Source organism: Pelobates fuscus, chromosome 4 (genome assembly GCF_036172605.1).
Source record: "Pelobates fuscus isolate aPelFus1 chromosome 4, aPelFus1.pri, whole genome shotgun sequence".
In the NCBI taxonomy this organism is placed as follows: domain Eukaryota; kingdom Metazoa; phylum Chordata; class Amphibia; order Anura; family Pelobatidae; genus Pelobates; species Pelobates fuscus.
The window spans coordinates 140,751,473-140,768,458 of record NC_086320.1 but is presented as its reverse complement, the minus strand read 5'-3'; the positions used below and the strand labels follow the sequence as shown (position 1 = coordinate 140,768,458).

The 16,986-nt window shown below is 43.1% G+C and overlaps 1 protein-coding gene across 2 annotated transcripts in view; it reads right to left on the bottom strand.

Moving 5' to 3' along the window:
- Positions 1-16,986, bottom strand: part of ZNF236 (zinc finger protein 236) — a 174,674-nt gene that overhangs the window by 15,632 nt on the left and 142,056 nt on the right. For both annotated transcript variants that reach the window (XM_063451634.1, XM_063451635.1), the window contains 4 exons: positions 16,710-16,953; positions 14,032-14,211; positions 13,475-13,633; positions 9,918-10,102 (listed from right to left, as the gene is read on the bottom strand). In XM_063451634.1, coding sequence (XP_063307704.1) covers positions 9,918-10,102; positions 13,475-13,633; positions 14,032-14,211; positions 16,710-16,953 — 768 coding nt within the window. The remainder of the gene's footprint in view (positions 1-9,917; positions 10,103-13,474; positions 13,634-14,031; positions 14,212-16,709; positions 16,954-16,986) is intronic.

The window sequence follows — 16,986 nt, the reverse complement described above, 5'->3', positions numbered from 1 at the left end:
AATAGCTTTAATGCTATCAAATCTCTCTTGCCAGATTGGCTTTAAAATGATTTTACGTTCCATAAATAAGCATTAGCTTGTCCAAGCCTGCTGAGACTATCATAGAGCTCAAACTTAATCACGTTAAGAGCCGAGATTTCCGAGGAACCACTCACTGTCTGTCTGCCGCACAAGTATTATATAAGGACACAAGACAGATGGACTTTTAGAATTCACTCAGATTTTTCTCGCTCTGCAAACCCAATAAAAATAAAGAAATAAACTGAATTTATACCAGCAAATGCTTTCTTTCTGGTATAATGTACTATCTCCACAATCTGGAGTGAAATGGACCGTGCGCTTGCAATCTTTGCAAGGAAATGATATAATGCGGTGTGGTTGGATGGAAAATAGTTTGTGAAGTTCCTTATTGTTTATTTCATGCATGAACACCAGGTGCTGTTTGCGAAGAGTCCTGGTCGATAGCATTTTCTGTAACCTCAAATTATATTTCTTAGATACAAGAGAAAATGACAACTTGATTAAGTGTTCATACCCAGAAGACTCTCTGCATTACTGTTAATGTCTTCGGCAGCTTAGAGACTGAATTCAATTAAGACGGCTTACTAGAAAATAAACTTTGCAAGCTTTGACAATTAATGACTCCTAGCAGTCGTTATTTTCACGGACAACAAACTATTAATTTATGTTCAGTCACTGCTGTACTATAATACCTCTCATTATTTGATTTTAGATCATCAATAGCATAATGAATACACTCATTGCATATTCATTATTTATTTTACAGCAATCTAACATTACTGACTTCTAAGCTACTAACATATAATGCCACATTATTTTATGTTTGCATTTAACACTATATTATGTTCTCTTTAAATACACTGAAAAAATTATAAATGCAACACTTTTGTTTTTGCCCCCATTTTTCATGAGCTGAACTCAAAGATCTAAGACTTTTTCTAAGTACACAAAAGGCCTATTTCTCTCAAATATTGTTAACAAATCTGTCTACATATGTGTTAGTGAACACTTCTCCTTTGCCGAGATAATTATTATGTTATTATTTATATAGCGCCAACAGATTCCGCAGCGCTTTACAATGGGTGGACGAACAAACATGTAGTTGTAACCAGACAAGTTGGACACACAGGAACAGAGGGGTTGAGGGCCCTGCTCAATGCGCTTACATGCTAGAGGGAGTGGGGTAAAGTGACACAAAAGGTAAGGATAGTATTAGACTAATGACAGTTGCAAGAGAGGAATCAGTCGGGAGCTATTAACAGTTTCATTGATACGCTTTTATGAAGAAGTGGGTTTTTAATGATTTTTTTGAAGGAGTGGAGACTGGGTGAGCATCTAATGGAGGAGGGAAGTGAGTTCTACAGGCGAGCATCAGAGGTGGGAGTGCGGACAGAAGATAGACGTAAGTCTTCAGCAGAGCGTAAGGGCCTAGACGGGACATACTTGTGTATTAGGGAGGATAGATAGGTGGGAGCAGCATTATGTAGAGATTTGAAAGCAAGAACCAGAATTTTAAATTGAGCCCTATATCTTATAATCCATCCACCTCACAGGTGTGGCATATCAAGATGCTGATTAGACAGCATGATTATTGCAAAGGTGTGCCTTAGGCTGGCCAAAATAAAAGGCCACTCTAAAATGTGCAGTTTTTTTTTTTTTTTACCATCTTTATTTATCCATTTTTTCATTTTTTCAATTTTTGTCGAGTAAAGGAGGGGTTTACAGAGGGGAATAGAGGGAGGAAAGTCAAACAGTCATTTGGGGTATACAAAAGCAGTAGTAAACCTTCACAATCACGTAGCATTGCATATTTTGTGTTTACATATCACAAGTTAGTTGGGGACTGGAGGGTATGCTTAGTGTCTATTGCTATTTACACCAGTCGGTATAGGTGTATGTCTTATGGCTCTCATAGTATCATACCCCTAACTATTTGGGTCTTCATGAAGCCCCAGGGCGTGGTGTAAGCAAGGCGGGTGTGGAACCCTACCTGAGTCGGGTTATCAACAGGCTGAGTATGTGGGTGGGTCCGTCCGTAGCGACACCTCCTCGTACAGCTCCGTTTTGGGTTTTTCGGTGCTGTAGTTGGAGCAACAGGACGCACCCCACCTGTGTCCAGGTGTACGTACTTTGTAAAGTGTGTTCCTTTCTGCATTTGGCAAGGCTTGGGTGTTTAATACGCCCCTTGAGTATGTATGCCAGGTAGGAGTATTGCCTGTGTGTTGTTGGGCTGATCCTGGTGCTTGAGGTGGTGGGACCTATTGTGCTGTTATCTTTGCCTTTGGGTCGTGTATCTTTTAGGCTTTTGGGGCGTCCTGTGTGTATCCGTCTCTTTGCTTTGTTTTTTAGGGGTTCTATCTACTGACCTTCTACAGGTCCGTGCTTGGTATAGCTCTCTCTTACATTTACTCTTGGGTTGAGTGTCCTGGTCTAGTACATGGTGAGGGGTGGTCTAGTCAGTAAGTGGTTGAGGGGATGGGGGGTATAAGAGGTAGAAGGGGGGATTGGGAGCAGGGGGGGGTTCTGTTCCTGGTCTGGGTGTAGTTTTTTATGAGGCTGAGCCTTCTTCTGCAATGTACAGAATCCAGGGGGTCAGGGTTAGGTGACATTTCTCCAAGCGGCCCTGGAGGGCTGCTGTCATAGACTCCTTGACGTGTATTTCTCTCACTCTAGCTACCCATTGTTGGAATGTGGAGGCGGTCGACCTTTTCCACAGGGTGGGTATCAGTGATTTAGCTGCTGTCAGTAAATGTCTTGTGAGGGATTTCTTATAGATTTTCAGTGACATGCTGGTGTGGTGTAGTAGCACGGGGAGGGGCTGGAGCGGGAGCTCTGGGTCCGACATTTTCTGTATTTTGGTGTTTACCATCTCCCAGAAGGGAGTGATGGCTGGGCAGGTCCACCAGATGTGGATCATAGTGCCTCTCTCTGCTCCGCATTGCCAGCATGTCTCATCATTGTCTGGGTTCATTCAATGTCAGCATGTCAGCATGTCTCATCATTGTCTGGGTTCATTGGGGGTTCTGTACCAGGCCGTTAGTAGCTTGTAGCTCATTTCCTGAAATGTTGAGCTGATAGAACTTTTGTGCGTGAGTAGGAATACCTTATCCCATTCTTGGGCATCGAGTACCTCCCCCATCTGGCGATGTATTTTGGTGGTGGCCTGTTCTCTCCCTCCAGAAGCAGTGCGTATAGCGTCGAGATCCCTCTCTCCATATGTCGCCTATTGATGCATATTGTTTCAAAGTATGTGGGGTCTCGGTGAAATTGTTGTTTGGCCGTTGTAGAGGGATTTGACCTGGTGGTATCGTAACCGGTCGAGCATCATTGGGGCATTATCTGTGATTAGTTCAGATAAGGTTTTTAGGGTGCCGTTATTGCACCATTGGCGTATATAGGACCAGTCTGCGTGGGAGGATATTCATTTTTATTGCGTTAATACATCCGAACCACGAGATGTAGAGGTCTGTCCATTTTTTCATATCTGCCTGTAGGGAGGCGAGGATTGGGGCAAAGTTTGCCTGGTAGAGGTGTGAAAGTTCTTTGGTCAGCCAAATGCCAAGGTATTTAAATTTAGTGCCGCACCATCTGAATCTGAAGTGGGAACGTAAATGCGCCCCAAGATCTGCGGGGACCGAGATGTTTATGGCCTCCGACTTTTCGGTGTTAGGTTTTAGATTCGAGATCCTCCCGAATTGTTGGAATAGGCTTAGTGTGTTAGAAATGGAGATCAGGGGTCGTTCCAGGAAGAAGAGCAGGTCATCAGCATATGCCGCCACCCGGTGCTCCGTGTTCCCAATTGTGTTCCCCCGCGATTCCCCCATCCATCCTGACTGCCTCCAGGAACAGTTCCAAAGAGAGGGCGAACAGCATGGGGGATAGGAGAAACCCCTGTTGTGTACCATTCTGTATTGGAAATGGGTCTGAGAGGGCGCCGTTAACTCGTATTCGTGCCGTGGGTGACGTGTAGAGTGCAGCTATCCAGGTTCGGATATTGGGTCTGAGTCCCATGTGTTGTAGAGTAGCCACTAGGTAGGACCAGACCACTCGGTCGAAGGCCTTTTCAGCGTCTGTGGAGAGGAGGACTAGGCCCCTCCCTTGACGAGTGGATGATGTTGAGGGCCCGTATGGTGTTATCCCGGGATTCTCTGCACGGAATGAAGTCCACCTGGTCTGGATGGACCAGTGAGGGCAGCACCCTGGCGAGGCAGAGGGCAATAGCCTTCGCGAATAACTTTAGGTCTGCGTTTAAGAGGGAAATGGGGCGGTAACTTGTGCAGCAAGCTGGGTCTTTCCCCTCTTTCGGCAGAACTGTTACTACGGCCCGGAGTGTGCGCACCGGGAGTTGTCCGCCTTCTAGTAACGAATTCAGGCCTGTCAACAGGTGTGGCAGCAAGAGGTCCCTATACGTTCGGAGGTAGCTTGCGGGGAGTCCATCTGGACCCGGTGCCTTATTTGATTTGGTTAGCTTAAGCACCGCGGATAGTTCCTCCAGGGACAGGGGTTGTTCCATGTCCGCGGCTTGGTTGGGGGTAAGTTTCCGGGCTACATGTTTGGTGAGGAAGTCTGTCAGCTCACGTCTATGTTGTGTTGGGGTGAGTGCGCTGGGCGTATCGGCCAGATTGTATAAGCTAGTATAATATTCCCGGAATGCCTGCAGAATCTCTGGTGGTAGTCTCGTTTCCTTTCGGCCTTGGGCTTTTATTTTGTGAATGTGGTTTTGCCTCCGCCTCTGCTGCAGAGTCCGGGCTAACAGTCTACCGCATTTATTTGAGTACTCATAAAAATAGCGGATGGACCTGCGGACCACTTTGAGTAACTTCTGAGAGAGTATGTCCCTAAGCTGTCGCAACAGTCAGATGGAGGTATACTTCTTCTGTCAATTCCCTTTTATGTGTGGTTTTGAGTTCGATTATGTAGCGGTACTTACCCTTCCGGGTGCCGGCCGGGGTCCTCTATTCAAGCTGCGCGCGGCTCAGCTGCTGCACGAGCCGCGCACGGCTCATCCGACGGATGGAAATGGAGCGGGCAGTGACCGCGAGAAGCACCGCGAGTCTCGGGCGCGCTCTTAAAGGGACAGTGGGAGCCTAAATTAAAAAAGGTCTCCCATTGGTCCCTGTCATGCCACACTCCCCATACAATTACCTTTTGGGGGTGTGGATAGGACATGGACCAATCATAATAGATGTTTGGCTATTTATACTTGCCTCTTTCCCTTAGTTCCTTGCCCTATCGTGGTTTCTGCTACAGTTCCCTTTTGCGCTTGTGGTGTTCAGTTGTGTTTCTTCGTTTTGACCTTGGCTTTGTATTCTGACTTTGTTTACTCTTTATCCTTATCTGCTCTGTTTGCCGGCTTGCTGTTTACTGTGTACCAGACCCCGGCTAGTCCTAGTTTACGCTGTCTCTTAGTGCCCTTGACCTTGGATCGTTCCTGACTCTGTACTTCTCCTATGTACGTCGAGTCCGGCCACTCTAAGGACCGGTAGACGTATCTTCCCTCTGTGTTGTCTTCTGTTCAGCTGGATCCTGCGTGTTGGGGTATAATCTCGTTACAGGTTATCTGTTTGGTCAATTCCAGGATGTGTCTAGTGTTCTCCCGTTTGCATTGCAAAGATTTATGTAGTGTCCCCTAACTACACTTTTATGCATCTCCCATGTTATCAATGGGGATACTTCCGGGGCGGTGTTGGTTTCACAGTATTGAGTGAGTACTTGCGTAGTCAGTGTCGAGCATTCTGTATCTGATAGTACGGTTTCGTTTAGTCGCCAATGGCGTTCCTTCGGCTTGAAAAGGGGTGATTTACTCTGGATGGACACAGGGAGTGGTCAGAGTCTCCTTGGATCCCTATGTCTGCGGAAATGAGCAGGGGGAGGAATTCCTGTGCGATAAAGAGGTAATCTATCCTGCTGTATTGATTGTGGGGGGCGGAGTAGCAGGTATAGTCTCTGCTGTCAGGGTGCGCCGCCCGCCAGCAGTCGGTCAGGCCGAGTCTATTGAGTGTTTGCTTGGTTCTGCGTATGCAGTGGTCTCTGGTATGGTGCTGTTACCCCTTGATGTGTCTACTCGGGAGTCCAGGGGAGTGTTCAAGTCACCCGCTAATCTCAGTAAACCTTCCCTGAACTTTTCTAAGCGGGCCATCGCCCGAGCCAGGAATGTGTGTTGGCCCCGATTGGGGCAATACACGTTGGCTAGGGTATACGGGCGCTCCGCTATGGTTCCTTTTATGAAGAGGTATCTTCCCAGTGGGTCCACCTGTGTGGCGGTGCATTGAAAAGGTACCGTCCCCACAAAAAGACACCGTCCCCGCAAAAAGGATTGCCACTCCTGATCTTTTGGAGTCCTGGTGGTTTGCGAAAAAGCCCTGGGGAAATCTTTTATCTTGTAGCGCGGGAGCGCAACCATCTTTAAAGTGGGTCTCCTGCAGAAATGCCACGGAGACCCTCTGGGACCACAATGTCCGCATCAGTTGTGTGCGCTTCTCAGGGATGTTTAGGCCTCTCGTGTTATTGGACCAGAGCCTGAGCGGTGCAGGTTGGAATTTCCGTGACATTGCGGCAGTGTGTGTGAGGAGGGAGGGATCAGGGTGGAGAGGAAGGGAGAAGGGTGGGGGTGGGATGAGAGAGAGGGAGGGGGGGAGAGTTAGATATAGTAGACAAGGGAGAGGGGTGAGGGAAGGGGTGGAGCGGTGTGGTATGTGTCAGGTGGACATGCGCCTTGCGTTGTCCTTTCGGGCCTGCAGGCTAAATGGGTGTCCCCATCTGAATGGAATCCTCCTGTCTTGCAGCATTCGAGCGAGTGGTCGTTGTGCCTGGCGTGCTTCCAATGTCAGGGGCGAAAGATCTTGAAACAGGGACACCTGGGCATCCATATAAGTGATGGTTTGTGGTCTGGCCGCCTTCATAATAGCCTCTTTTAGTTGAAAAGATAGTAGGCAGCATACAATGTCTCTGGGGAGTCCGTCGTTCCTAGGGGGTCGGAGCGCTCTGTGGGCTCTCTCAATATTGTAAGTGTCTGGGGCTTCTTCTCCCAGTACTTACTCGAAGAGTTGCGGCAAGATGGCACTGAGGTCTTCCCCTGCCTGTTCCGGCAGGTCTCTCACGCGAATATTATTGTGGCGGCCGCGGTTGTCCAGGTCTTCGACCCGCCTTCTTAAATCTAGGAGAACAGTGCCTTGCCTTGAAGTAGCGTTGTTAGCGGCTTGGGAGTGTTGAGAGGCCTGCGTGCTTCCAGCTCAGTGACCCGCTGCTACAGGGCGGTTAAGTCTCTTCTCACCTCCTGAATCTCTTATCTGATGGCAGAGCGCATTTCCTGCACCAGGGCTACCTTGTCTGCCTTTGTCAACATGTTAGAGGCAATAGCTAATAGCTCTGCAGAGATCTGGGTCAGGGTGTCTGCTTGTGTAGAGCCTGCTACAGATTCAACCATGCTGCTTGCACCGGGTGAGTCCGGCGCCATTTTGTCCGACGGTCGCGTGGGTCTGAAGCCGTCGGGTGTGGACAGAAACTCGTGCATTGGGCCCATCTGCCGGTTCGGCGATATCGTCCCCGAGGGACTGGGGGTCGTCTGGCGTCTAGATTTCCCCATAGTGGCTGCAGGTAGGCTAGTTATTAAGGGCTTTTGAGCCGGGGACCGTAGAGCCTCACAAACTTACTCCATCTCCGGTTGGTCACGCCCCCTAAAATGTGCAGTTTTATCACACAGCACAATGCCACAGATGTCGCAAGTTTTGAGGGAGCGTGCAATTGGCATGCTGACTGCAGGAATGTCCACCAGAGCTGTTGCCCGTGAATTGAACGTCCATTTCTCTACCATAAGCCGTATCCAAAGGCATTTCAGAGAATATGGCAGTACATCCAACCAGCCTCACAACCGCAGACCACGTGTAACCACACCAGCCCAGGACTTCCACATCCAGCATCTTCACCTCCAAGATCGTCTGAGACCAGCCACCCAGACAGCTGCTGCAACAATCGGTTTGCATAACCAAAGAATTTCTGCACAAACGGTCAGAAACCGTCTCAGGGAAGCTCATCTGCATGCTCATCATCCTCATCGAGGTCTCGACCTGACTGCAGTTCATCATCGTAACCAACTTAAGTGGGCAAATGCTCACATTCAATGGCGTCTGGCACTTTGGAGAGGTGTTCTCTTCACGCGTGAATATAGGTTTTCAATGTACAGGGCAGGTGGCAGGCAGAGTGTATGGCGTCATGTGGGTGAGCAGTTTGCTTATGTCAACGTTGTGGATCGAGTGGCCCAAGGTGGAAGTGGGCTTATGGTATGGACAGGCGTATGTTATGGACAATGAACACAGGTGCATTTTATTTATGGCATTTTGAACACACAGAGATACTGTGACGAGATCCTAAGGCCCATTGTTGTGCCATTCATCCACGACCATCAGCTCATGTTGCAGCATGATAATGCATGGCCCCATGTTGCAAGGATCTGTACACAATTCCTGAAAGTTGAAAACATCCAAGTTCTTGCATGGCCAGCACTCTCACTGGACATATCACCCATTGAGCATGGTGTTCCAGGTCCTGCCAATATCCAGCAACTTTGCACAGCCATCGAAGAGAAGTGATACAAAGAAAACTAAAAGGAAGAAAACGTGTGTAGATCACCAAATGTGAAAAATAAAATGGTACAAACTGTATAATCGGTGGTGTACACTATGAAAATGTATATGTAGGGGAGCAAAAAGAGAATATAGTGCAATACAATTAGCACAAGAGACGGGGTGGAGGGTGGTAGAGAACTCACTAGATGGTAGAAAGTTCAGGCATGTCTGCCTCAAAATGGGGTAAATTCGCTGGTGAAGAAGATATTCCAAAGAAACAAACTTCTTCATACAGGTATATCTTCTTAGATAGCTCAAAATAAGAAAGTAAAAGATAGTGCAGATTGTATAAAAGTAACTAATTTATTGATACAAATTGCACTTACAGAATGTCAAATGACAGACAGCATGTCTCCACACAAGGGGTGGTATCCAGGTCTCCAACAGATTGCAGGGAAAACTCCCAGGATCACAGATGCAATAAAAACAGAAATAAAAATGAAAAACAATGTTGATAGACAATCCTACGCGTTTCGTCCTGTTCTGGACTTCCTCAGGGATATCTGGTGGTAGTCAGTCGCGTTCTTCTTATATTTCAGTTTTCATAGTGTCAATCTCGCGGCAGCTGATGGTGTGCGTTCCACTGTGGAACGCATATAGAACTTCCGTGTAATCTATGTCACTTCCGGTTGACGGCGGTACAAAGAATACATGCCGAAATCACTTCATAGAAGGGCATTGTGGGAAAGGAAGTTTTCCATTGTGTCACTCAGAAAATATGTATTATATTTATCAAAACATTACAATGATACAATTCATAAGGGAGAATATAGCAGTCATGTACTAATACAAAAAATATAAATATATTAGAATATATATATATAATATATATATTTTCTAATTTAGTTATATTTTTTGAATTAGTGCATGCTAATTACACCCCTAGCACAATTGACTTAAGAAGAGCGGCCTAATGTTATTTCTGCTCGCTGTGCACAGACCCCTTATCTCCCTCCACTCCCTCCATTATTTGAGCCCTCCCAGCCTCCCTTATCATACTAGCATTTTTTTCTGCATTTCACTCCAGCTCAGAGTGCATGCATGCTACTAGTGTCCAGTAGAGCATTGTAAAATAAACTACTATACATACAAAAAAGCAGAGTAACCCTTTAAGCAGATGGTTCTAGGAAAACAGTTTCTCTATTGGGCAAGAAAATAACCAAACTATTCCCACACTCTCCATCCCCTTAAAAATAAAGAAAGTAAGCTCCTTGTTGGTTTAACGTGATAGAATTAATTCAGATTTGGAGAGTCTGATAGATTTATTCATACCTGTGAAGTGATGTTAAGTGTCACTGCATCAAGCCCTCCAGAAAGCATGCTCTGTGTGTCAGCCAGAGTCAGTGTAACGCTCCCATCTCCTCCTACTCCAGAGGACATAACTAAATTCTGCGTAGATACAGGGGCTTGTGCTATTGAGGTTGTACAAGGAAGGCTATTGGCAGATGTAGTCAACTCTAAATGCAAACAAAGCAACACAATGTTGTCACTGCCGTTTATTCAATGTTTTGGACAATATTGCATCATGAAGTGAAACACAAATATATATTATCAGAAGAGACACATATGGTTTAAGAAGTCCCTTTCTGTAGTGCTGCAAAACGAAAATTAGAGATAACATTTCTGGTTCAGAATTGCTGCAAATGAAAAACTACAAAGATTACAGATGCCTGTCTCAGAGCTGGTATAATGTATGCGCCTATACCTCGAACATCATCAATTGTGAGATACCATGCCATAATTTGGAGGGGGGGGGAGAGGGGGGGGCGCATTCCTGGCCACTGGCTCAAATTCCATTCAGGATTTCCCCAGAAAAGGGAAAAAGTTATGCGAGTCTTTATCAGATGCGATCATCTGCATGTTTTGAGGGATGACAGTGCACCATTAACTTAGGTAGCTAAAATAATGATTGCCAATTCACAGATGAATTCATAAAAGTGCTAATTAGTAACTATAAATATTTTATACAGTGCATATACATTTTCCAGTAATGATCAATAACATCTGTATGAGCGATAGTCAGGATCCACATTTTCTCTTCAAGGGAAATGTTTTATCATTAATATATATATATATTTGCATATTTGACAAAAAAAAACCACTAAAATATTTATTAAGCCTTTTATGATACCGTAAACTAAAGCCTTATTTTAACCAGCCAAAGACTAGAGTATCCATATTGTTATTATTAGTTTTCATTTCTAAAGCATCAACATATTTGGCAGCCCTGTACATTTTCGTGGATAAAGACAAAACAAAAGACAGACATGACAATATGACAATGACAATTTCTTGCAAGATAGTTTAAGATTTTATAATCTTATAATATCAAGCTTATAAAAATGTGGATTTCTAAATTTTTAACTTCTTATAACAAATTATTTATTACTAGATCTATACTATGTACTGATTGTGCTCTATAGAGTTTGCTCTTTCGACTCCAATTTCCCCCTTATGATTTTAATTGTTATTCACCATACATACACGTTTTAGATTTATTTACCTTTATTATATTTTTACCATCTCCGTTTTTTAATATATCTGTTTTGAATATATATTAATGTTATGCATTTCTATACTTTTTTTATCTTTGACCTTTTTTATGTATTTTTATTTTACCTACTGTTCTGCCATTTATTTATACTATTTTGTATAATGTGCAAAGACACTGTTTATTGACATTTGCTATTTTATGCATTTTACATAGGTACGGTTTACACAATAGTGATATTTGTCATGTATTTACATATAATTGTCATATACAAGCAATGCTATTTCTTTTCTTTACACATATCATTTATGTGCTTATGTTGCCACTTCTCCTTCTTCCCAATGGGGAAGTTCCCCTCTTTTTTTGAGTCACATAGCTCTTGCCAGAGCCACTATGCCACTTTGATGGTTCAGCTTTTGTTTGCAGCCCTCAATTTGATTTATTGTTGGGTCCCTCTACCTCCCTTCCATTTGGAAGGGAGGTAGAGGGACCCAACAAGAAGTCAAATATGGCTTATGGTAGAGAAATAAACATTTAATTCACGGGCAACAGCTCTGGTGGACATTCCTGCAGTCAGCATGCCAATTTCACCCTCCCTCATAACTTGCGACATCTGTGGCATTGTGCTGTGTGATAAAACTGCACATTTTAGAGTGGCCTTTTATTTTGGCAGGCCGAAGGAACACCTGTGCAATAATCATGCTGTCTAATCAGCATCTTGATATGCCACACCTGTGAGGTGGAGGATTATCTCGGCAAAGGAGAAGTGCTCACTAACACAGATTTAGACAGGTTTGTGAATAATATTTGAGAGAAATAGGCCTTTTGTGTACATTGAAAACGTCTTAGATCTTTGAGTTCAGCTCATGAAAAATGGGGGCAATAGCAGAAATGTTTATAATTTTGTTCAGTGTATATTCTCCAATTGGCTATAAGCCTTGTTTTTTATTTTGAAAGTGCCCATAGGGGTTGTCACAATTTTCTTTCTTAACCTATACACTAGTTGATCACAGTTTTATTTATATGTTAATGATCTTACAGTCGCGTGACTATGATCACATTTTCAAATCTGTACTATTCTATTTAAACAGTGAAGATCCCTCATCCTGATAAAGCCTTAAGAATAGGTGAAACACATTAGTATGTTATCATACTTTGTTTTATTTGGTTTTATAAGTTTTGTGAATTTTTATTATTCATGTTTTATCCTAATGCTTGAGCATCTTCTTCCTTGGTAAGGAACATACCACATACGCTTTATGGATTGACCAAAACCATTTTTGTTCTATACCAGTGAGTACATTTCCTACCATTTTATTACTTTAAATCTATATTGTGAGCACTATATTGTATTATTTGTTTTATACACACTTCACCACAGTGAGGGTTTCTACTGTATATCAATATCTAACAGTGGGGATCCTTCCACTCCACGCTATTCACTAGGACCCATTATATATATATACTCCATTTAATATATTACACTATATTGGTGACACTTTCTGTTGCTTTTGCCCCTGGGCTACCTATCAAGATGCCTGCTACCTATCCATAGCTGGGGATTGTTCCCACCTGGCATACTAAATTGGAGCTAATCATCAGCTCCATATACTATATTCTACTCCTTGTCCTCTCTTCTCGTTGCATATTGGCCCGTATCTGAGGATTTTTCCAAGGTGCTACTTCCCTCTTCTTGCATACCTATACAATCATAGTACATAATAGACAGCATACTGGGTAGGTGGCATATTGATTGCAGTTGCAAAGGTAAATTTAAAATGGAAAATAATGCAGTATTGTAAGTATTGGGGGAACATCTGCAAGAGTGAGATCAACAGGGAGAATGCTGCAGTAACGTAATGCTTGATCTCCACTGAATGTATATATTTTTTTGCTTTCCTGAGCTATTTATATTTATCTATTTATATTTAAGAAGCAGCAAAGAGGTTCATAGTCAGATCTCTATGTGCAACATAGGAGTCAGAAGTAGCATGTATATTAGTTGTGTGCTGCTGCTATCATAGCAACACATGGGCCACTTCTGACCAACCATTAAGGTTGCTCCCCATGTTTTCAACATAACACAGAGGAACAGGGCGGTATCCTATTAGTTACATGTAGAGTGAGGTAAAATAATTGTGGGTTCAACTGCTGGTCATAAGAGGACCCTGTTCAAGCCCTGGGTGATCGTCTTATGGTAAATACAGCTATAGGACTACCAGAAAAAAAGACTAGTTAATACCATGAATGAATATTTTCTTAGCAGAGATTTCATACATTTATTCAAATGAGATCTCCAATCAAACTCACTGTGATATTAAATTGCAGTATTCATTACCTGAGGTAGTAGTTAATGTAGTGGTCTGTGATAAAATGTGATCGTTGCTTAATGACAGTGCCGTCTCAGTGGGCTGGCTGGTGATTCCAGGTGTGTTCAGTCTCAGGCTGCCATTCAGTTCACTGCTTCCAGAAGAGCCAAGTTGCACTATATCCTGACCTAATGAGCCAGAGATGAACATCAAAGTACATTAAAGTACAAATTAATAAAAAAAATACCTTTGGGTGAAAAAGAAGGCAGTTGGAGATGAACAAGCTTTTTTTTATATTTAGAACTGATAAAAGAGGAAGAATAAGGCATAGCAGGGCCATATGGGTTTCATAATAAATTTGGGTAATACCTGGGACTACTTTATCTCTACAAGAAATGTTGCATTAAAGATAGATTCACACCAAATAACAAAATATGATCATAATAATATAACCATACAATTTTAATGTGACAATATTATCATCTTACAATCAATATAATGTTTCATACCGAAGGATTTTCGGGAAACAATTACATTTTTAAAAAGGCTACAAAAAAAAAACAATATATACAGTGGTTTAACTTACCAGATATTGTGAGTGTGATCTCCTGTGGTGATCCAGTAGAAGTAGTGGGTGTGGTACCAGTAGCATGGGCCAAAACATGGCTTAGACTAGAATTATTAATGGTCAGTGTGATCTCATGTTGTCTATTAGTGGAAGATACCAGTCCTTGAGATGCCATCACCTGAGAAAGTTCCTGGCCAGCTAAGCAGGGAATACAATTTAATCAGAAATAATGATATTGAACTATTAATATCCTCTTTGCTGGATGTCTTCTACTACAAGCAGTTACAGATCTCTCTCTCTCTCTCTCTCTCTCTCTCTCTCTCTCTCTCTCTCTATAGAGTGATCTCTGTATTGGTCTGCAATGATATTTAAAGCAGCACTGTCACTCCTACCCTACCTTTCTTTTTTATTTTTCAACTGTTTCTAACTAAAAACACATTCTGGGCTGCAGTTGTATCTTGCAGCCAATTAGCAGATACCACAATAAATTGGTACCCTTGTGGGATTGCCATATTTAATGGCACCAATAATGGGAAACCCACAAGTATTAAGAAACTATCAACTAAATAGCTAAAAGACCAAAAACACGAAAAGCCCTTCATTTTCTTATTGGGGCACCTCCAGTGGCCTCTCCTAAGACAGTCACTGGAGGCGCTTTAAATATAAGTTTCTAAAACAATGGCATAACCCATAAAATTAATCCTACTCTGCTGTACATATTTCTTATTAAAGCAGATGAAGTTTTTATTTTTTTTCTTCATTCAGGGCTCCACCTGCTGACAATGGATGAGTGCTATGGGAGAGCAATTTCCCCCATTATCATTTAGGGCCTCCACTTGCCACCAATGTGTGAGGGCTGGAGGGGGACAATAAGTCCACCCCCACATTATAATTTAAACTCCCACCACCCACTGATTAATTGCAGGATGAAATTCGTTCTTTGTTTCACTTGTTGCAATTTCTATTTGTTTATTCATTTTTCAGACAAATGGACAAATAACCGAAATTCATGCAAAAATACTGCCCACGTCTACTGTGAAATGGGCATGCGTGGGAATTTGTCCGTGCGAGCTGTATGGGCAGATGAAGGCTATGTGTTAAACGTCATGTCTAGTAACACTAAGATGCTGACACTTACGACACAGATTGAAGAGAAGAAATGAGGCAGAAAAAATACATGTAAAATGGGGGACCTAACGGCACTTGGGGGCAGACTGTGAGGCTAATAAAGTGTAGAGGAGTCGGGAGAGGGGTTAAAAAAAATGGAAGCGGCCATGACAGTGCTGCTTTAAATATAAATCTAGAAAATAATGACATAACCAATAACATTAAGCCTACTCTACTGTGGAAGAAAGCAGAGAAAAGTTGTTGTTTGTTTGTTTGTTTGTTTTTTAAGACTAGAAAAATTTATTTAATTAAATTTTGCTCATTATACCATACCTCAGAATTGCTAATTATAGTGGGTTATGCAATGATTCCATGTCCCAACCTTAAAGGACCACTATAGGCACCCAGACCACTTCAGCTCAATGAAGTGGTCTGGGTGGCAGGTCCATCTAGGATTAACCCTGCCTGCTGTAAACATAGCAGTTTCTAAGAAACTGCTATGTTCACTTATGGGTTAATCTAGCCTCTAGTGGCTGTCTCATTGACAACCGCTAGAGGAGCTTCCGCGCTTCTCACTGTGATTTTCACAGTGAGAAGACACCAGCGTCCATAGGAAAGCATTGAGAATGCTTTCCTATGGACTGGCTGAATGCGCACGCGGCTTATGCCGCGCATGCGCATTCAGCCGATGACGTCGGAAGGAGAAGGAGAGTCCCCAGCGTTTAACCCCTTCCTCCCCCTTCAGCCCGGCGGGAGTGGGACCCTGAGGGTGGGGGCACCCTCAGGGCACTATAGTGCCAGGAAAACAAGTTTGTTGTTCTGGCACTATAGTGGTCCTTTAATAAGTGACCATTAGTAAATGCTCTTCTCCCTTCAGCTGACGTTGCTTATTAAATGCGACTCCCATATGTTATTTATGGTAGTACATAATGTACTACAAGAAGAAAAACATGCCTCTGCATTAACAGAAACCCCAAACTGCCAAATGAAGAAACATTGATATCATGTTAACATGGACCCTGTAATTCAAGGAACCACAGCTGCACTCCAATATATCACCGGCAGAGCTATTTGTTTATACACCAACCAAACTATCAATATTACAGCATGGACAACATCACCAGACACTGGGTAGGATTTTAAACGGTGCCATGTCCCTCTCATTTAAATTCTGCGATGTAACAGATTGCCGTTCTGCACTGACAGGCACCAGAGGCACTTTCTTCAAAATAGCAGAGTGAAACACAGCTATTTCAATGAGACCACCTGATTGGCGCTGGGCAGCGTTTGGTCAGCAGGCACACAAGCCTCCCAATGCTTCCAACATATTTTGGGTCTTTTTCAACCCATTTAGTCTGTAATATGAGTTGATGCAAGATGTAAGAAAATAAGAATGTAACACATAATTACCTGAATACAAAAATATAGATGTAGAGTACTAGAGTACTATACATCCAATATGTCCTCAACGGAAACAAAACATAAATAATTTACTTATCTATACAGTATATTTGCACTCTCTAGATCTGTGTAAGTATTAAATTGATTATATGTAGGTTATACATGGTTTTAAACTAGACAGAACTTACATGAATTGCTAGATGTAAGCACAGAGTCTTGCTCAGATATAGATCCAATTGTCAGATTGGAAGACGAAGTTGCAGTAGGCTGTAAAGATAAGCTCGCAATGGGCTGGATGACCACATTGGCTGCAACAGCACTATCACTTGTCGGCAGGCTGTTAGATGTCTGTGTTGAGCAGTTGTCCACAGGAAGCTGCTGAGGAAGAAGGCTGCCATGCTGCAAAGTCTGATGCAAAAGGCTGGGGTCAATCTAAAATACAGAATGTGAAGAAGAAAGGATAAC